Source organism: Beauveria bassiana (genome assembly GCF_000280675.1).
Source record: "Beauveria bassiana ARSEF 2860 unplaced genomic scaffold BBA_S00027, whole genome shotgun sequence".
NCBI classification, from domain to species: domain Eukaryota; kingdom Fungi; phylum Ascomycota; class Sordariomycetes; order Hypocreales; family Cordycipitaceae; genus Beauveria; species Beauveria bassiana.
The window spans coordinates 50,984-71,160 of NW_007930862.1; the positions used below are offsets into that span (position 1 = coordinate 50,984).

The 20,177-nt window shown below is 48.1% G+C and overlaps 9 protein-coding genes across 9 annotated transcripts; 5 read left to right on the plus strand and 4 right to left on the minus strand.

Moving 5' to 3' along the window:
* Positions 1 to 169: 169 nt before the first annotated feature.
* On the minus strand, positions 170 to 855 carry BBA_07691 (oxidoreductase-like protein; the record flags this gene model as incomplete). The annotated part of the gene is made up of 2 exons (XM_008602788.1): positions 170 to 687; positions 738 to 855. The coding sequence occupies 2 exons, from the start codon at positions 853 to 855 to the stop codon at positions 170 to 172; spliced, it is 636 nt and encodes a 211-aa protein (XP_008601010.1).
* A 492-nt stretch (positions 856 to 1,347) lies between these two features.
* BBA_07692 (dimethylaniline monooxygenase 3) lies at positions 1,348 to 3,185 on the plus strand (the record flags this gene model as incomplete). The annotated part of the gene is made up of 6 exons (XM_008602789.1): positions 1,348 to 1,387; positions 1,439 to 1,567; positions 1,624 to 1,652; positions 1,712 to 2,022; positions 2,077 to 2,203; positions 2,268 to 3,185. 6 exons carry the CDS (start codon positions 1,348 to 1,350, stop codon positions 3,183 to 3,185), a joined length of 1,554 nt encoding a protein of 517 aa, XP_008601011.1.
* Positions 3,186 to 3,333: 148 nt separating this feature from the next.
* On the minus strand, positions 3,334 to 3,890 carry BBA_07693 (NlpC/P60-like cell-wall peptidase, putative; the record flags this gene model as incomplete). The annotated part of the gene is made up of 2 exons (XM_008602790.1): positions 3,334 to 3,584; positions 3,662 to 3,890. 2 exons carry the CDS (start codon positions 3,888 to 3,890, stop codon positions 3,334 to 3,336), a joined length of 480 nt encoding a protein of 159 aa, XP_008601012.1.
* A 1,675-nt stretch (positions 3,891 to 5,565) lies between these two features.
* On the plus strand, positions 5,566 to 5,953 carry BBA_07694 (uncharacterized protein; the record flags this gene model as incomplete). Its single annotated transcript, XM_008602791.1, has 2 exons — positions 5,566 to 5,688; positions 5,789 to 5,953. 2 exons carry the CDS (start codon positions 5,566 to 5,568, stop codon positions 5,951 to 5,953), a joined length of 288 nt encoding a protein of 95 aa, XP_008601013.1.
* Positions 5,954 to 6,172: 219 nt separating this feature from the next.
* Positions 6,173 to 7,929, minus strand: BBA_07695 (ubiquitin carboxyl-terminal hydrolase; the record flags this gene model as incomplete). Its single annotated transcript, XM_008602792.1, has 2 exons — positions 6,173 to 7,860; positions 7,914 to 7,929. The coding sequence occupies 2 exons, from the start codon at positions 7,927 to 7,929 to the stop codon at positions 6,173 to 6,175; spliced, it is 1,704 nt and encodes a 567-aa protein (XP_008601014.1).
* Positions 7,930 to 8,424: 495 nt separating this feature from the next.
* Positions 8,425 to 9,316, plus strand: BBA_07696 (ARP2/3 complex 20 kDa subunit; the record flags this gene model as incomplete). The annotated part of the gene is made up of 6 exons (XM_008602793.1): positions 8,425 to 8,455; positions 8,504 to 8,586; positions 8,650 to 8,976; positions 9,042 to 9,167; positions 9,216 to 9,260; positions 9,308 to 9,316. 6 exons carry the CDS (start codon positions 8,425 to 8,427, stop codon positions 9,314 to 9,316), a joined length of 621 nt encoding a protein of 206 aa, XP_008601015.1.
* A 751-nt stretch (positions 9,317 to 10,067) lies between these two features.
* Positions 10,068 to 12,271, plus strand: BBA_07697 (uncharacterized protein; the record flags this gene model as incomplete). The annotated part of the gene is made up of 6 exons (XM_008602794.1): positions 10,068 to 10,307; positions 10,360 to 10,479; positions 10,513 to 11,019; positions 11,086 to 11,502; positions 11,586 to 11,972; positions 12,035 to 12,271. The coding sequence occupies 6 exons, from the start codon at positions 10,068 to 10,070 to the stop codon at positions 12,269 to 12,271; spliced, it is 1,908 nt and encodes a 635-aa protein (XP_008601016.1).
* A 2,526-nt stretch (positions 12,272 to 14,797) lies between these two features.
* Positions 14,798 to 16,057, minus strand: BBA_07698 (glycosyltransferase family 25; the record flags this gene model as incomplete). The annotated part of the gene is made up of 2 exons (XM_008602795.1): positions 14,798 to 15,568; positions 15,629 to 16,057. 2 exons carry the CDS (start codon positions 16,055 to 16,057, stop codon positions 14,798 to 14,800), a joined length of 1,200 nt encoding a protein of 399 aa, XP_008601017.1.
* A 1,542-nt stretch (positions 16,058 to 17,599) lies between these two features.
* BBA_07699 (uncharacterized protein) lies at positions 17,600 to 18,660 on the plus strand (the record flags this gene model as incomplete). Its single annotated transcript, XM_008602796.1, has 3 exons — positions 17,600 to 17,638; positions 18,082 to 18,307; positions 18,506 to 18,660. 3 exons carry the CDS (start codon positions 17,600 to 17,602, stop codon positions 18,658 to 18,660), a joined length of 420 nt encoding a protein of 139 aa, XP_008601018.1.
* Positions 18,661 to 20,177: the final 1,517 nt, after the last annotated feature.

Sequence of the window (20,177 nt, forward strand, 5' to 3'; positions counted from 1 at the left end):
CACTTCTTTTGCATACACTTCATTTCACACGCGTTCTAAAGTTGTTAGCTATTCACAGTTGCAAACGCGATATGCAATAAGTTGCTCCTGGCCACAGCCCTTCCAAGTACAGCGCATCTGGGCTCTAGATCCAAGCAAAAGGGGGCCTGGTGGAATGAGAACCCCTTATCTACGACTTTTCCACGTACGGACGAAAACTCTTTTCATACGCTTCGGGAGCCTTAGGCAGCTGCTCCAGCCCATACTTGGCAATCTCGCCCGCGAGCATCGTGGCTCCAATCGGCGCTACGCTGGTGCCGAAGCCTGAGAGGGGCGTCGGCAAGTAGCCCGCGTCGCCGACGAGCACGACGCGGTTCGCAGACCACATGCCGCTGCAAATCATGTGCGTCGACGAGACGTAAAAGTCGGTGGCTTTGTGAATGGACCCGACGAGCTCCTCGGCGCGCAACCCGGCGTTCTGGAACAGCCCGCCAAAGAATGCTTTCTGCGCATCCACATCTTGAGCGCGTACACCGCCCAGCTCCTTCTCGTGTGCCGCGGACGCCCATGTGAACTTATACTTGGTATAGGATTGAATATGGGTCATCAACATTCGCTTCCCGGTGGCAACGTAGAGCGTGATCAGCTTGTTTGTGTTTGAGATGCGCAGCGTCTTGCACATGTAGATGCCCATGTTGATAGAGTCAACTGCTTCCTTTTCTTTGCTCTTGAGCAACATGTTGCAGATTTGCCCTGACCATCAGCACCAATGAGCATGTCATATGTTTCGGCCGTGCCGTCGCAAAAGGTCACGTCGACACAATCATCTCGTTTGTCAAACTCGGGGGCAAAGATTTCGAAATCGGTAGGTGACATTTTCCGTTGATGCGTCGACAAGGGGCCCGACCAAAGAGGGGGATATTGCTGGAAGAGCTGGGGTCGCGCCGTGCAACTATCAAGGGCATGCATCTCGTACGCGTATATACCGGTAATAGTCTGCTCCAGAGCACAAAAGACTAAACATAATTGACCTTGGGGGCCATTGACACATCTTGGTCTGTGGGGTAAGATTTATAGTTCCCCGCAACGGCCAGCTTAAAATAGTTTAAACCCGTCATGTCCACATGAAGCCACATTTCCGGGCGCGCCTTCGCGAAGACGCCCGATTAGGCTGTGCGCTCGTAGGTCCGATTGCACGACGCCACGCTATAACGGATATCGAGCATGCTGCTCGGTTATTAAGCTGACCTTGATGGACCAAGCCACCTAGCTGCTGTTTTGCATAAATATCCAGTTTACGGCTGAATGCGACAACCCGAAAAAAATCACACCATCTAATACTTCGTCAGCACACAAAAGCCCGCGAGCATGGAAGATCGAAAGGCCACAGTCGCAGTCGTTGGACTAGGTACGGCGCAAGCGTGCGACTCTGCGATACGGTGCTAACGGGATGAAACAGGTGCTGTCGGTCTGGTCACGGTCAAGAACCTGGTTGAGGAAGGATTCGACGTGACTGGTTTCGAATCCAATAGCTACATTGGCGGCGTGTGGCACTTTACAGAGCAAAACCAGACTTCTGTGCTGGAATGTAAGTCACACAACACACGTGCGTCCAGCTCAGCCGCAAGCCACTAACAAAACCAGCAACCATTGTGAATATTTCAAAGGAGCGCGTGAGTATCGGGCATCTCGTTTCTCACCTTGATGAATTTTTCTTAACAGCCATGTTCAGGGCTGCTTTACAGACTATGAGTTTCCAGACTCGGTCCCTTCTCACGCGAGCGCCATGGACGTTCAGCGGTACCTGGAAAGCTACGCCAAGCATTTCGATCTGGAGAAGCGATTCCGCCTCGGCGTGTCCGTGCAAAATATAAAATACGACGAATCGGATAAGAAATGGGTATTAAAATTGGCAGGCGGCGCATCGGAGCGGTTCGACAAGGTGGTAGTGTCGACGGGACCGACGTCTCATCCAAATATGCCCAAGATTGAGGGCGTGGAGCGTTTTACGGGCGAATTCATTCATTCGCAGGCTTTTAAAAGGTGAATTACGCCTTGTGACGTTGCTTCTCATATCAAGCTAACGCAGTTACTCAGACCAGAGCTATTCAAAGAAAAGCGAGTATTGTTAGTAGGGTTGGGCAACACGACTGCCGACACCGTCGAGGCGCTGCGCGGGCATGCGAGCGAAATCTACATCTCACACGCCAAAGGCATCTACATTGTAAGTGGTCAAGGTTGTCTGTTAGAATTTGGCGTCCATTATGGCAAATTCTTACATTATATAGCTCCCGCGAACTACCAAAGACGGCATCCCTTCGGACCACACCTTGACGCTGCGGAAGCTCAATTTCCTGGCAGCCATAGACAGACTTTCCCCTACTCTATTCGACTTTCTGTTCAACAAGATTGTCGGCAAGCTGCAGCGCGAGCGCTTCACCATGCAGCCCGAGTGGAGGCTCTCCCCGGCCCTGCCAGTCAAGTTTGGCGGCGTCATTGTCTCGGACAACCTCGTCACCAACTTTGCCAACGGCGTCGTCACGTCCGTGCCCGCCGTCCAGTCCATCCTCGACGGCACCACGGTGCAGCTCTGCGACGGCAGCACAATCTCCGTAGACAGCATCATCTGCTGCACCGGCTACCGCAAGGACTTTGGCATCATGGACCCGGCCGCGGACCCGACGCGGGACACGCCCGCGAGCTGGTACGCGCTGCCGGGCTCCTACGGGAAGCCGCTGCCCCGCCTCTACCAAAACATCTTTTCCCTCGACCACCCGGACTCACTCGCCTTCATGGGCTGCGTGTGGTTCTTTAGCGGCGCGTTTCCGCTCTACGACCTCGCCTCGATGGCGGTCGCCCAGGTCTGGGCCGGCCGCTCGTCGCTGCCGCCGGCCGCCGAGATGGCGTCGGCCGTCGACGCGCACCACGAGCTCGTCTGCGCGCGCGCGAGCCAGGGGCCGACGCCGGGAACGTGGGTGCGGCAGAGCGCGTGGGAGCCGTGGGCGCAGGCGACGGCGGGTACAGGGCTGGCCGAGAACCTGGGCTGGGGGTGGAAGGGCTGGGTGTTTTGGTGGCGCAACCGGGCATACTACAAGCTGCTCGTGGACGGCATCTACTCGCCGTTTTTGCTGCGCGTGTTTGACGGCGGCAAGAGGAAGAAATGGGATGGCGCGAGAGAGGCAATTGAGAAGCTGAACCGCAAGTAAGACAATCGGCCCCCCCTCCCCGCAGGTATAGACACCAGAAACCGACTCGCCGCAACATCTTGTAAGCATCAATATTTGATTTTTTTTTTCTATTTACATTTAATATGTCCGGGTTTTTTTTCGCGTTGTTCTTTTGCTCCAATGGACTCTACCAAAACCGAACGGCATCTGGGCAGATGGACAAGCCGCCGCTCGAGGTCCAGATAGCCTGCTGACGGACCTTTGTGCCGGTATGCGCGGCATTGACCATGGTGCCCGCCTTGACAAAGATGCCAACGTGCGCAACCTTGTTCTTGCAGTCGCCGCCAGTGGCCCAAAACAGCATATCGCCGGGCTTGGCCTGGGCGCGGGGCAGATGCTTACCCATGGGCGAGTGGTACTGTTGCTGCGTGGTGCGGGCTGTTCATCTGGTGTTAGTGAAATCGTTTTCCAATGATGAGGATAACGTTGTTAAAAAAAAGGGTTAAAAGACGAACGGATGGTTTTGCCCTGGGCTTTGCAGACAGAGTACTGGGTCAGGCCGGAGCAGTCGTAGCCGCCTTTGGAGGGACCTTTGCAGCCGCCGCCGCCCCAGACGTAGTCGATGCCAATCTGGCTGTTGGCGGCCTTGACGATGCCAGGGCCGTCGCGCTTCTCGAGCATCTCGTCCGCGGGGGCGGCGAGGACGCCGGCGGCGAGAATCATGGTGGCAATGGCAAATTTCATGATGTATTTGTGCGAGATGAGATTTTGATAGTGATGATGTTGTGCTGGTCAGTTTATCAGAGGAGGTGAGAAGGCAGCAATCTTTATATGCATTATTGCCAGGGCCTCGTATAAGCCGGGGCATCGCAGGGCTGTCCACAATCCGACAACCCCTGCGCTAGAGCTGAATGATCTGCGCTCCTTGTTTCTCTCAACTTGTCCCAATTCTTTTGCTCCGTTGAACCTTCTTTTCCCAAAGCGAAAAAGGTCCTAGTGTTGAACCGTCAGCACGGCGTTACACGACCCGCACCTAGCTCAAGGGTTTGTCACTTCGCTGCTTCTCTCAAAGGTTCCAGGCTGCCCCGCGGCCCTACATATGTTGATGGCGCAGGGCCTTGTATCGGTGGATCTCTTGGCCTTGACGATCGCAACGGGTGCCGATACTGGGGTACTAGTGGCTGCGCAGTGTCGTTTCGGCGGCGACCGGGGCCTCATTGGGGCAAGCGTACGTCGAGGGAGCCATTCAGCCGCACCAGGCGTTGGCAGGATTCTCCTCATCGTATTGCTCGCCATGCAGCCTTCCACATATAGTGTCTGAAAAGCTGACAACAAAGAGACTAAAGCTCTGATGACTGCTCACCTGGTCAAGTCGGGTAGGTCGGGTGCCCTGGAAGACTCATTGCAGATTACGCGAACTCATTCCCCCGAAACAGCGACCGTGGCAAAAGTTTACCGCATTTGAAGGCTGTTCAAGCTGAAAGCTTCAAGTAATTTTGATCGGCAGTATCTCAGCCTCGACACGAGCGACAGGCGCAAGTATGCCTGGAGTCAGCCCGCTGCTGACCGGCTGGCATCCAAGAATTGCAGCTAATAACCACGCCCGAATAATCAGCCTTGAAATAACGCGCATTAGCAACGGCATTAAGTATCGGCGGATTTCTCGGTTGCCATTTGTGTACACCTCTGCGAGCCTTCTTAACGCCCAACTGTTGGTAATGAATCTCAAAACAAGTAATGTAATCTCACAGCCTCGAGTTCTGTAATTTGGCAAATCCTACTGTAAAGCGACTCTTGTTCTTGCAAGAGAAAAACTAGACCAATTTCGGCGCTCCAGAGACTGATATGAGCTTTGCTTCAAGTGATGCAGGGCAAATGTCTAGCATTTTAGCTCTATCGATCGAGGCGTTTGTCGAAACTCGCTTGGAAAGTTGCACTATTATCACCCATGAGTCTGAATATAAAACAAAGCTATTTCATAGAGTTCATAGGGTTGGAAAAAAGTTTATAATAACTTTTTCTTATTTTACGAGTTCATAGACCACTCATAGCAGATTCTCGCTGCTGTAGCCTCCCCTGTCGCCAGCTACACGTCACGAACACTGCCCACTCACAGCAATACTTACAGCGGCCAATAGCGCTACTGCTCAAGTCCTCTAGCAGCTGACTAACGGTCAAACTTCATTTCACCAACATCCAACGCAGACCACGAAGAGCATCGGCGAACCAGAATACACGTTTGCGCCTCTGTACATGATCAACGAATACATTCACCAAGTTCGAGTATATCTTCCGCCGTACTTATCCATTGCGCGACAATCAGCCACGCCACCGCCGCGCAAGCCCCCACCTTCCTCCCACCCACGAAGCGATTTCATCAAGCTGCTTTATCCCGAATTCGAAAAGACACAATCGCAACATGTCTAACCCGCTGCCAAAGCCCAAGCTGCGAGGAGGCTTGATGGCGACCGCATTCTGCGCCGTCATCATTGTCGGTTCCCTGACCGGTGCGCAGCTCAAATCCGACCATCAAAAAACCGAGGTACACCACCACCACCACCACCACCACCACCACCACTACCTTCCTTCACGTGTGGAATTCAATGGCTAATATTCTTCTCTAATTTTTCTTAAACATACAGACCATCAAACAATTTCGCGCCGACTCGCCGGCACAGCAAATAGCCATCCTCGAGGAGCAGCGAAAACATCTGGTGCAGCAGCGCGCGCAATTCGATCGCAAGATGCAAGTCTTTCAGGAGCGTCTCGCGGAGCGCGAGCAGGAAAAGGCGAAACGAGAGAAATAATTATGACTCTTTCGCTGCTGGAGAGAAGCTGGACGCGTGGCCGTGGCTGCTGAGCGCTGTACAAAGCTGGATTATGCATGATACCCCCTATAGACCTGTACATTACCTTGCATTGAAGATACACATTGTGTCAATACGGTCATACTATATCGTATTTCATCTTTGTTCGTCTTCGTAAACCTATTCTATGAAATGCTTTTCTGTTATCTGTTCATATCCTTACTGTCCGTCGACACTGGGTAGATCAATGGCCTTGTACAGCAAAATCAACGCCGAGTGGAATTCGCCACCGCCCGATAGAGCCTCGACCTTGTCCACCGTCACCTCCGATACCTTGTCGTCATTGAACCACCACCAATTGCCGTCCTCCTCACCTTTGAGACCAGTCTTGGGATCGATGGGAGCAGTCTTCTTGACGTATGCGGTGTAGTGACCGCTGTCAGCGCTGGCGCCCTGGTGCGTCACGACACCGCGAAGCTCATACAAGCCAGATTGGTTGGCGCCATCGTCATTCCGCAACTCAGGGTTAATTAGGGCATTCAGCTCCTTCTTGGCGCCGAGGAGAGCGGCAGCTTGCTCCGCCTCGACCTCGGCATCCGTCTTGTACGTCTCGCCCATCTCGGTATCGCCATCAGCTGACTTCTCGGCTGGCTTCTCGCCGGTCCGCTTCTGCCTCTCGGCCTCGGCCTTTTCCTTCTCCTTGATTTCTCTCTCGCTAGGGAGACCCGCGCCACCAGCAATGTCATCCTTGTTGTTGTTCGTCTTCCGTCGCTTGCGGGCACGCTCGATATCTTCTTCGTCTTTGCGTACTTCACGCACCTTGTCGCGTACCGGAACAAGAGCCTTCTTCAGGTCCTCGGAGCAGAATTCGACAATATCGAGTTCTTGGGGAAACGTGACCTTGCGCATAATTTTGGCCTTCTTCTGGGTATCGCGCTTCCAGAAAAAACGAACAAAGTGAACGGTGAGGTATTTGGGGGCTCGAGAGATTTTTGATCGCTTCGTGTATGTCGCATCTCGGCCGAGGATTTCCGAATTTTTGTTAATCTTCTCGCTGAGCGCAGCGAGGATGCCGTCGCGAAGGTGATTCGTCTGGCCGTCAATGTGGCAGTTGAGCTTTGTGAAATGATCCTTGGAGACGACTGCCTTCTCGCCTGCTTTAATGGCGTCTTCATCATCGCATTCCATAGATGAGGTGAATTCGCCGCTCATGTACTTTTGAACAAACGAGGTGCTAGGGCCGCCCTCTTGCTTGATCTGGATCTTCTCGCCGAGCTGCTGCACAATTTGGGACCAAGCTTCTTCTGCATCTTGCTGCGCATAACCGTTGTTGGACTTTGCCTTTTCAGCAAACTGGGGGAATACAACGCGCAGAGCACTCAGGAAATTCATGGGAGGGAATGGGTCTTGCGTAGCGCTCATCCTCGTGTAAAGTGTAGCGAGTTGAGAGGCCAGATCCATCTGCGACATGCCAGCCATCAAACCAGATGATTGGCTCCCATTGTAGTCTTTGAGGGCATCTTGGAGTTCGGGGATGGCGCGGAGAGTCTGGAGGGTCGAGTTGAGGTAGCAAGTGTTGCCCAGGTTCATCAGACCAGCGGGAGTGGCGCCGACCTGCTGAGCCTGTTCGGCCTCTGTCATGTCCTCGACAAACTTTATCTGGTCCTTGGGGCGTACGAGTTCGCCGGTGCCACCGCTGGGCGTGCCCATGACCATCAAGACCTGGTTGGCCTTGAGGCCGAGCTTGCTCATGTCGGCGTCATCCTTGAGCTGGCCACCCTTGACGAGGATCTTTTGGCGTTCGGGTTCGACATCGGTTAATGAATAAATCTGTAGCTTAAAGTCGAGACCAGTGGTATCAGTGTCGACCTCAACATCGTACTTCTTGCCTTGGTGCTTGGCAACCACTGTTGCCATCAGTTACTGTTTGGAACGCGCAGGGAATGGCGGGGTAACAAACCAGGTATGATTGCCATAATGATGGCGAGTGACTAAATTGGCGTAGACGTGTAATCCAACTTCTCGTCGCAGAAAGTCACTCGTTGAGCGTATGGAATTACTGACGTTCGCAATGTCGGGAAGATGGTTAGTTACCGTAAGAGGACTGGGAGTTTTGTCATCGAAGATGGTGGAGACGGAGCGAAGGTTGAGCTTCGTCACTGTTGGGTACCTGATTTACAGCGTCAGACGCGTTGTACCAGCTTACAAAATTGTGCAATTAAGACTAGACAGCCCTTTTTGGCTTGTCAACTAATGCCGTACTAGCTTTGAACGTTTTTCCCAGCAATACTACATTTGTATTTTCTCCTCTCATCGAATCGACTCGCCAGTGACTTGCTGCTACTATTACATGTTGCTTCCAATCACAGCGACTTGATTGAGTTCCAGCGGCTGCCAGCGGATCCCAGCACGGCTTCAGTGTAGAGTGAATACGCCACACGCCAACATTCACGCGCCACAGTTTTCACGTGATGCATACGTCGTTTCGTGGCTCAGCCCCACGTACAGACGTCAGGCCGTGAGCTCCAATACGTGACCCCGCTGTCGCAGCCAGCAGCAGTGACGCCGGACAAAGCAACAAGCAGCAGCATCACGACGAGCGCCCAGCTGCGGCGTCCCTTGTTCCAGCCATGGTAAGTGCGCGCCGCAAAATCAGGCGAAAAACTGTGCTTCGAGCTGACAGCGGCGGGTGACAGTCTCAATCCCTCCGTCCCTATCTCCAGTGCGTCCGCAGCAGCTTGACGGCCGCCTTGACGCTTTCCAACTTCGCCTCGCAGACGGCCGAACGACACAATGTCCCCGAGATCGAGGCCCAGTCATCACCCGAAGTGCTCTTGACACCTTTGACGGTCGCGCGCAACGAAAATGAGCGCGTCTTGATCGAACCCAGCATCAACTCGATCAGAATAAGCATCAAGATCAAGCAGGCAGACGAGATTGAGCACATCCTTGTACACAAGTTTACTCGATTCTTAACGCAAAGAGCGGAGTCCTTCTTTATTCTCAGAAGAAAGCCGATCAAGGTACACATGCGCTACTTCGACCGACCCCCCGGCGCTGGCGGCGCTGTTGGCTAACTGTTTTCTAGGGCTATGATATTTCCTTCTTAATAACAAACTTCCACACGGACGAGATGCTGAAACATAAGCTGGTCGACTTTATCATACAGTTCATGGAAGATGTCGACAAGGAGATTTCCGAGATGAAGCTCTTTGTATGTATCGCAAATCAAGTACTGATGAGCTTGGCTAACAATTGGCAGTTGAACGCCAGAGCGCGTTTCGTAGCAGAGTCTTTCTTAACACCGGTACGTACTGCTTGGAACCACCGAAAAATCTTGACTAATGATTCCAGTTCAATTGAGGCGACAAAAAGTGATATTGAGGGTAGGAAAACCGTACGATCAAGTCGTAGATATAAGGGGGCTGGGCTCGCCCATGTCAGTTTTAGACGCATCAGCTACGAATAATGTAGCAAATGACACAATTTATAACGCTATTGGCGTGCCATCTCTTGGTCCAAAGTTGGCCAGGGTAAGAACTGAAGTGAGAACCGGAAGTATTGTGGTTCATCGACAATAGAATGAGTGGTTGGGACCCGCTGCGTTTGGCGATGTCGGCGGCCGTCAAATCAACTCGACAAACGGAGCTCAGCTGCAACATCATGCACCGCCATGCACCTCACCCACAGCGCCAGCTGGCTATCTTAGTATACATACACTACCTAAGTACTTACGGGCAGTGATTCTTCCTCCTCCTCCTCCTCCTCCTCCTCCTCCTCCTCCTCCTCATCCTTTGCCTCTTCTTCTTTTCCTTGTGCACTCCTTCCTCATTCTTCTTCCTGTTCTCTCACACCCAGTCGATTGGCTTCATTTGATCCCAAGCCTCTCGACACGGAGGCGGCGTTTGTAACAACGTAAAGCACCCATCTTCAGCAACAACTTCTTCCTTGTCGTTCAAATCTCTCTCGAGTTTCTCTCTCGGCTTGCGCTTTGAGCCCATATCTTTCTTCTACTTCATCTACAACCGGCCTTGCTGCGTCGTGTAAGTTGTTACCTACATTCTTCTCTCAATCTTGTTTAGCCAGTCACTGACTCCTTCGCCAGCGCTTCAAAATGGCCACCGAAAGTCATTCGCTTTTGAAGCTTTTTTCTTCAGGTCCGGAGAGCTCCTATAACAGCTTTGACCCTTCGCTTCCCTCACCTCCCGATTCTAATACGTCTCACTCATCCTCGGACGTGCTATCCCGTGTGGACTCTATCTCTTCGGCCATTGTTTTGCAGAGCAAGCTCAATCCCGAGTCAGCCGTCTGGACTCCCCCCACCTGGGGCGAACTCTCCCCGACCACATCCAAGGTAAAACATCATAATTGCTTCAGCTCTGTGCACTGCGCTTACCCGTCAAAAGGGCACCAATACTGCTCCAGCGGACTCTGACCTGTCCTCGTCTGCCACGAGCTTCACATCTAGTGACGACTTTGCACGCGAACTCCTATCCCAGGCCATCGCGGGGGGCTCAGTCTCTTCGGTCGGAACGCCCTAGAATGGCACTCCGGCCAAGAGCCACGGCGACGAGCCCCGCGGCGGCGATCAGGCGTTCTCCGGCTACACGTTTATCACTTCTCCGCCGCCCCCTCGCATGCGTCAGCACACTCGCGGTAGCAGCAGCATCGCCAGCCCGATGCCGACTTTTGGCCGCATGACGGAACCCAGGAACTATGCGCCCCGCACTTCTGGCCTGCCCATTTCCAGCGAGCCGCCTCCCAAGTTCAATCTAGAGCTGCCCACGGTGTCTCAGAGTGACCATCAGACGCTGCCGTCTCCCGAGGCGTTTGACAAGCATCTTGGAGCCCTTGTCCAGCAGACTCTTCCGGCCCCTCAGAGCCTCACTGTGTACCAACCGCCCACTGAGATCTGTGAAGGGCGCTCCGAGACGCTCCAGGCGCTGACGAACCCGGCCTGGGGTGGCGCTCAGCTCGCAGCTGTTCTGGACCCGAGCAACATGCCGTTTGTCGAAGCTGCCAAACTGGCCACAGGCAGAAACCAAGGTGTCGTCCGCCTTGGTAACGTACGTGCACCAGCCAGCTAAACAAATAAACAAACTCCCTCATGGTCTCATAACTGACAACTGCAGATTCCCTTTGCTACGAAGCGTTCCGAGGTGATTGCTTTTCTCGGCCGCAACTCCAAGATCCTGAATGACGCCGAGGAGCCCGTTCACATCATCATGGAAAAGGTCACCAGCAAGACCATGGACGCCTACGTCGAGTTTATGACTCTCGAGGATGCCATGCGTGCTGTTGAGAAGCATACTCAGAACCAGCTTTCCGGCCGCCCGACGCGCCTGGGAGACCGTCCCGTGGACTTGCAGCTCTCTAGTCAGGCCAACCTGATGAAGGATTTGTTCCCCGTTGCAGCTGGTGTCATCTGGAAAGGCGTCACCCCCGAGATCCAGCCGCTCAAGCCCAATGAGCCATGGTCCAACTTCAAGGGCTTCATCTCTGCCGAAGAGATGGTCATGCTCGTGAAGCACGTCGAGGTCCCCCATCGAGTATGTTCCTCTTCTCTATCGCATCGTCGTCCTACGACAACCAACTTGTCACTAACCTGCATTTCTCTTTTTCTCTTTCGTAGTCACCCTTCTCCAAGGAGTGTCCGCAGCGCCCCTACGAATGCCTCATCAGCACGCTGCGCAAGTTTCCCTGGTACATGACCGACTGCATCACAGTGAGCCAGCGTAGCGCTGTCTTCCACGCCACCTGCGATCTGCTGCGTCTTCTCCTCAAGAGCCTCGACAAGGGCGACGACCCCGTCACACTCAACAAGCAGCTACTGCGCCGCGTGGTCAAGGCCGCTATGGAGTGTCCTGGCTTCACCGTCCTGATGAAAGACGACGTCGCCTGGATTGTCGGCATGTCGGACAATGAGCAGCGCTCCTACGGTCAGCCCCGTTTCGCGAACAGCTGGCGCCACCAGTACGCCCTCGCCCCCAAGCCCGGCATGCCTCTTGATATGGTCGAGGTAAGTTCCTTGTCCCCCAGCCTCCCTTGTTGTTGTTCTCTGCCACTGACGCAGATTGGCAGTGGTACATTGCTGCGATGCGCGAGCAGACGATGCGCGACGTGTTTTCGCGTCCCCACGTTGAGCGCCGCGGCATCCAGGAAAAAGCCAAATCCACTGACGGCTACTGGGGTTACTTCTGGGTCGAGGCCGACTACCCTACAGGGCCTGCTTTCGACAATATGACGCTGGCGCACGCTGCACAGGTTGAATTTGCGGCGATGGAGGCCATTCTTTCTCGTGCTTTTGATTTCATGTGATTTTGTCTTGGCAGCCAGGTTTCTCGCAACGTCTCACGACCCTTGTGGTGTACTTGGGCAAGCTTGGTACATTTCTTGGCTGCGGACTCCAGGTTGTTATGCTCATGAAGTGGTGTTTTTTTTTCTATATGCTCTATTGTTCGCTCATCTTGGAGGACCATTTTACGATGGAATCTTTTGAAATAGGTGTTTTGGGAACAGTTCAACAAACAAGTGGATTTGGGGCTCTTTGGCTGAACCGGACTGGACATTGGGACATGGGAACATTGGGGCCGATAAAAGATGACAGACGGGGATTTTGTTTTTATCTTATTCTAATCTTCATTGTTCTTCTTAACTTGGTCTACTTAGCTTCCTCCTTCAACCAAACTTTTGTTCATCTGTCACTATCGTGCTGCGTCTACTTGAGGTGAAGGCTGCGCATTTCATCTAAGCAGGGAACACAGTACCAACCTTGCAAGCATCACAAAGAATCAGCCAGAGCAGAACTGCAAAGGTTTGAAAGGCATGCGAAACTCCGCACAGGACCATCGGCTTCAGACCGGTGGATGGTACCTCCACAGCACAGAAGATCCAAATACAGAAAGCAACTTGCATGAGAGCGGGCTGAGATTGAAGCTGCAAGGCTTAGCCTGCCTCTTGATGATGGAAGCCTCTGAAGAACAAGACCCCATATGTTGACAGAAGTTGGACTCCAGAATAATACCGACAGAGATATGATATACGACAAACATCGAGAGCGCAATACTTGCTCGCTTCTATTTGCCGAGACTGGATCTAGGCTCAGCATGGCATGAGATTGGGGCTGCAATCTGGCATGTCGTGGCATGTGTGCTACTGCTACTACGCAGCAATATTACTAGTTCAACCGGAAGACAAAAAGAAGGGTAAGCGTCATCACTGATTTCGATGAGCAGATACGATGAATACTTGTATATTCGTTATTTAGATCGGCTTGTAGTCAGGCACAGCGAGAGACTTTGGCTAGAGTGGGTCAGTGTAAGTCACACCGAATTGCGCAAAAGGCATTACTTGCTCAATTGGCCATTTGTAGCAGTCAAGTACCATATTCAGATGCTCCGTATATTGCGCACTTTGTATCGCAAGCTTTCATGATTACAGCTGGATGTGCTGCATACCGGCACTGGCTGGTTGTGGTCTGTAAAGGCGAGGTATGAGTACCTGTCTGAGGTGAATAGTTGGACGGACAAGATCGCATTGGAAATTATGCAATGCGGTGATGGCATGTAAAGTCAGCATCCTAGACTCGATAACGCAAAGTGTCTAATAATGGCGATGTTATCACCGTCTTGTAAAATTGATGCGGCATCGAGCCGTCTGCCAGGCAAGGCAAGCAGGGCTACAAGATTGAAGCTTTTCGCATCTTATTATCCATTCTTTGAGATCGAAGACGAATAGAAATCACGCGAATTTGAGAAATAAGAAGTAACCATCGTCATCGGGCCGTAATACTTGGCTTTCCATCATAATTTAGCAGCACACTTCTCAACACACTAGCCTCTCTCAAAGCGAGTCCATCTTTCATGATGCACTCCACCATCGGCGCCACCAACAACGAGCCCAATGGGAACCCCAGGGAGTAAGCTTCCATTGCGCGATAATACCACAATCGAGCCAAAAAAAAGAAAAACGAGAAAAAAAACATGTACAGCACCCGGTGTTCGCTGGTCGTCACCGACCTGTAACGATGGCTTATTCCCAATAGTTAGTTCTTGACTTGGCTGGGCCCATAAGATGACGAGATTAAGTGGGATACCGGTGATAGGCACTTGGGCGTGATACCGTCGTCAGAGTCGTGCAATGGGGAGTTGGAGAGGACTGAGTCGTTATTTGAGTGTGCCGGAGTGAACTTCCATGGGTTTGGAGTAAAGTAAAGTCGAGATGCTGTTGAGGCATTGACGGCCTGGGGAATGCACAGTTGACGCAGCGGCAAAGGAGGCCGCGTATCCTGCAATAGTCAATGTGCAAGGTCAGCGGTGGATGGGAACGGAGTAATGGCCATGGGTAAGTAAATTGGTCATTCTAGTCATAGCTGCTTCCACAGCATTCATTTGAACGTGTGAGACATTGATCACAACTTGGTGTCGGCCGCATCGATGCGACCCTACATCATGCCACAGAAGAATCGGCCAAACTACTGTATGGCAAAAAGGACAATATAAATGGTATGCTGTCAATATGATGATGTGTATATTGTATTATCACAATGTGCGGATGATCTTATTGTATTAGTGCAATGCAAAGGGCGCATATCATACCGTGGGTACGGTAGTATATTGTCATGTTGCCATACTATTAGCAGTACCGATGATCGCCACGACTGCAAGGATAGATGCAATATCGCAGCTGCTACCATCGAAGCGCGCATGAAGTTTGCGGTGCTTGTCGCGGTTATCCTCCCTGTTGGATCCATCACGCCCACAGAGCTCGCACAGGAAACGGTTCGGCCTCTGGTCCCTGCTATACCAGCTCGGTGTTTCGGTGGCTGGGTACTCTGCACTAAGATCAAAGTTCGCTAGAAAATATATGCTTCCAGGCGACCTGAAGCGCCATCTCCTCAAAGGCGGTGTTTTCGTGATAGTCTTTTGTTTTCCAGATATTGTGAGCGCTCATAGCGTCGTCCCAACCTGTCATATCGCCACTATCATTATTGGAGTTGTCACTGTTGCCCAAAATGTCACTGTTAGACCCACGTTCATTCATGCCGATATTGTTAACGTATGTCCATTGTCCCATGATGGGTGGGAATACGCTCAGTGTCTGTAACTTCCCTTCCCCTATCATCTGGGACATTAGTAAATCCACTGGAGCGTCGAGGTTCAACGCCGATCGTAGAAGCAGCTTAGCTGCCCCAGTCAAGCTGACTGCATATGCAGTAGTGCAGATCATGCTTGAGGCCGCATATATAGCCCTTTCTCGATGCAACTCTTGACCTGCAAACGTTATGCCTGTAGGTGCGTGCGGATCCCGGTATATAATATTAGCAGTTGAATTCTGCTTTGGCACGCTTTCATGGCAGGCGCCAAGGCTGAGTACATCCCAATACTCCCTTAGCCATGGATCAGCAGGAGATCTGGGCGGTGGCGTTGCCACAGAAGTGTCTGAGAAGTTTTGGACAAGCTGGGTTGGCAATCGTGTCATATTATTGTGAAGGATGTATTGAGACACGTGGTCCGCGGCGATTTCCGAGATCTTTCGTATGTGGATATCCCATGTCGCATCTGCTTCTATAACCAATACGCTCTGCGTTTTGTCTCTAAGCATTTTGGCCCAAATCTAGTGAATATTTTAGCAACTATGGCGTAAGACAAGCATTGCGGATGTTCAAAGTCCTACATTGGCATGTGCTCTCCAACATCCCTTTGCGCCTTTGCTCAAAGAGTCAAGGTCCTTCATAGGTGGTAGGCCATCGTCGCGTAGTGTGTCTCCATCTACCGCCAATGATTCGACTATGTCGATATCGGAAAGATATGATTGAAGGGACAAAGCATCAAGGCGATCGTATCGATGTGGCAAATTGATATAATAGATTGCATCGAAGCCCAGTGTAGAGTTGCCACCCTTGCCACCCTTCGATGAGTTGTCCGTTGGTAAGACTCGAAGACGCTCATCTGATGATACAAACGGTAGTTGAAATGATTCTGAATAGCGTGTAAAGAAACTGATGCTGAATATTGCAGCTCCGCAGAGAAAGAAGAGCGCAATCAGAAGACATTGTATGCGAATGCGCGCTACTATGGAGTAGATGAGCCCCGTCGGGGGCATCTTCATGCCAAATGCCGAGCCAGATTGCCTAAGTCTCAGAGATAGAACTGCCGAAGATCTCTGAGAACTTTCCGATGTGTCGAGTCGGCGCTATTTGGTATAATGACCCAGTTGTAAGGCCACTGCCGACTTTTAGAAGCTTGTGCAAGAAAGGAAAATGCAGAGGCGGGTTGTCAGTATAATATATAGCATGCGAGTCGAGAACACACGCTACTGAATAGGCAATTGATTGCAAGTGGAGACGAGGAGGAGGGCCGCCTGATATAGACAGTTGCTGTCGTCAGTTTTCAAGTTGTATGCATCTACGAGGTAGACGTTGAAAGTCGTATATGGGATCCGGGCTAGCTGGCTCGCTGGGGTGATTATACGTTCTTTATACGTTGGCATAAAGAAAAAACGAGATCAGACGCAGGTACAGTACTACTTATCTATCGTCAGACTCTCTTGCTGTCTTTGTCGTGACGCGCTTAGCAGCCGAAACACAAATAGTGGATTATGAGACAAATCTAAAGTTGTAAGGCCAACCGCAGAATAACGTCGGCCACCCACTTCTTGGCACCACCCACTTCTCGGCACCACCGGCGGAGGAATGAGGGCCTTTGGCGAGTCATTGGTCTATATGTACGGCGGACTGTCTATCACATACGTGTTATTATAATCACGCCCAAGGCGTATTATGCGGGGCTAGTTACTAGGTAACTCTATTATATATATATATACTAGGGCAGAACTCTTAGGTATAAACTTATAATAATATAAATATTTATTTTCTAGCCTATTTTAATTTATTTTCTTTCTTTTATAGCTTTGATTTAACTAATATATTTATAATTTTCTTTAATCCTTTTTAATTATTCTTTTATTCCCCTTTTTAATAGATAATCTCCTTCTATTTACTATTTATTATATATGATATTATATTCTAATTATAATACTTTAGTTATTATCTCTATATTCTATTTTAGCTTCTTTTTATATAAATCTTTATTTACCTAAAGATCTTTATAAATATATTAAGAAGGTATATTATAGGCCTATATAAGCTATTATAAGATATAAACTAACTTATATAATCTAAAACAAAATAATTTATTAAGTATAAGTCTATATATTACTTATATAAAAATAAAATAGCTCTTATAACTAATTATAAATATCTATAAGATATAATATATTAATAAAGTATTAATATAAGTATATATATATTAAAATAATATATATAATAATTATAATAAAAAAAGAGTAAGTTTTTATATTAAATAAGTATAATTAAGCTTTTATAAGATTATACTAATTATACTTATATCTTTAATATTAATTAAGACTTAAGTTATAGTAAATAAGCCTAAGTAAACTAGACTAATACTATATTAATCTATTTATATAAAAAGAAGTATATTAGTTAAGTTTTTTTTTTTAAAAAATATAATAAAATAGACTCCTATAAAAAAGGCTAAGAAAATATAAGTTATTTTAAATGATAAAAAGACTAAATTAGGCTTATATAAGGCTATAAATAACTTTAATTATGAAAGGAAAAAAATGGGGGTGAAAGACGTAGGGTATTCTTCTCTTAAAACAGTGAGAAGTGCATGCGATTCAGAACCTGCCATTAAGGTGTTGATTGGCCTCTAAGCAGGCGGTTCTAAACACTAGGCGACGGATGGCCACGTGGCTATATCACTGGGCGCAGGCAGAAGGCGTCATGGTGCAAAAGCTTGAAAGCTTCTAATTGGTAGAGCTGTTATACGAGGGCCCCTCCCAAGTTTGCACTTATCTTGCTTCAAGTTACGGATAGAGTAACGCGGAAAGACCAGCCCCAAGTCAATGCCTGTTATTAGCCGCGGCTGTAGACCACAGTATTACGCCCATTCAAGTAACAACAATATAACTGCACAGGTATCGCAGCCGGCTGGTGTCTACTCGGTGTAAAACCTTGCGTAGATGATGCCCTGATCTTGAGTTTTTTTTAAAAAGTGACTTAATCACTATGAGATATATCGAAGAAGAACCCACAGGGCTAGCCACGGTGGGCCACGGCGGGCCACAGCACAAAGTACCGTCTATCCCCTGTACAGAAGCCGTACAGCCAGTACAGTAGCCACACAGCAGCCGTACAGTGGCCAGTACAGCAGCCGTACAGTGGCTACAGCAGCCGTACAGTGGCTACAGCAGCCGTACAGTCAGTGGCTACAGAAGCTGTACAGTGGCTACAGCAGCCGTACAGTGGCCAGTACAGCCAGTACTTGAGTGAGTCACCAGTATTCTGAGCGTAACTAATAAGTCACTAGAAAAGGTAGAGAAAGAGCTCTTTTTACTAATATAAGACGCCCCTATTAGAAAAGGTACTTCGTGAACTAGGGTTAGATTATAGCTGACTAGGGGGTTAACTAGGGTAGTTAAAGTTATATAATTTTATAACAGATTATATAAAAAAACCACTTATAGTGACTGAATCATCATTGCTTAAAGGAACTCAAGATCAGGGCATGAGCGAGTTCGCTCAGAAGCGCTCGGCGAGGCATAGTTCAACTCGGGTCAACACAATCGGCCGCGTGTCAGGATCCCACCCAGAAAGGGACAATAGGGTATATACGGAGTAAGCATTCATGTTTAATTTGAGCTACTATGCGTGGTCTCGTGTAAAGGCTTTGGAGTTATGCCGAATCCTTTTCCAGGAGAATGAATCATTTTTTTTGAAACCGAGTGACTCAAGCGGCCGAACTACTCATCAATTTATATGAGTCAATACCAAATAAATCATCCCGCTAATCACGCCAAGAGATCCTTCTTCTTTCTCAAACAAGTGGTATTAGCCTAAGAATTTAGTATACCCTACCATTCATGCAATAATGCTAACGTGGATCACGGCTCATGCTATAACTAGGTCCCCTTGCTTTAAGTGTTTTGTAGGGCTGACTTTAAATAAAGCGACCACCGATTTCTGGAACTATTTTTGTCGGAAATGTCACACGCTCGGTTCGTAATTAGCAAATGAGGGTTGTATTTTAACCGGGAGGCTTCCGTAGCACTAAGCACCTTACTAAACTTTTACGTCGGTCATTTACCTTTTCTAAATAAACTTTATCCTAGCAGATATAGCTAATAAAATTATAAGGATAACTATTAAGGTTATAATTATATAAGTAGTACTATTAGAAAGCCCTATTTTTCCTAATTATAATAGACCTACTTTTATCCTTTCTAAATTAAAAATAGTTAAATTATAGCTAAGTATTATATATAACCTATAAATATTAAACCTTTACTATTTTTAGTTAAAATATATAATATTACTAAACTTAGATAAAGTAACTTTAAATAACTATAACTAATTTAATATAAATAATAATAAAAAACTAAAAATAAATTTATATACTTTAGTTATCAATTATATTAATAATAAAGTTAGATTATTATAATTATATAAAATAAAATAATAAAAGATAATTATAAATATAGTTTAAAAAAAAAGAACGTTAAGATTTAAATATTAAATATTTAAGTGTATAATAAATTTAAAATTATAGAATTAATAAATAAAGTAGTTTATATCTTTTATTATATAAAATAAGTTTTTTATAACTTATAATATAAAAATTAGTTATTAATTTAAATTTAAAAAATACTATACTTTTTTTAAATTTTTTAAATCTTATAAATATAATTTTCTTTAATTAAAAAAGATAGATTATAAACTAGTTAAGTATAAAATAAGCTATTAATATAAGCTAGTATTTAATAAAATATAATAAAAATATTATTTTATACTTAAATATTTAATAAAGTTAAAAACTAAAAAATAGGTTATTCTTAAAAGTTTTAAATTTTTAAAAAGATTAATAAAATAATTAAGAAATTAAATATAAATAGATTATAGTTACTAATAAACTTAAGATAATTAATCTATATTATCTAATTATAATTAAGTTATACTTTTAGTAATATTATATATATTAGTATAGTTTTTTAAAAAGTATAACGTGGTTGATAAGCGAGCGGCGTAGATAAGCGAGCGGCGTAGATAAGCGAGCGGCGCACCTACACTAGAGAATACCGTCTTTTAACCCTACACTATAATTACTTAATAACCTTAAATAGAAAATACTTCTAGTAAAGG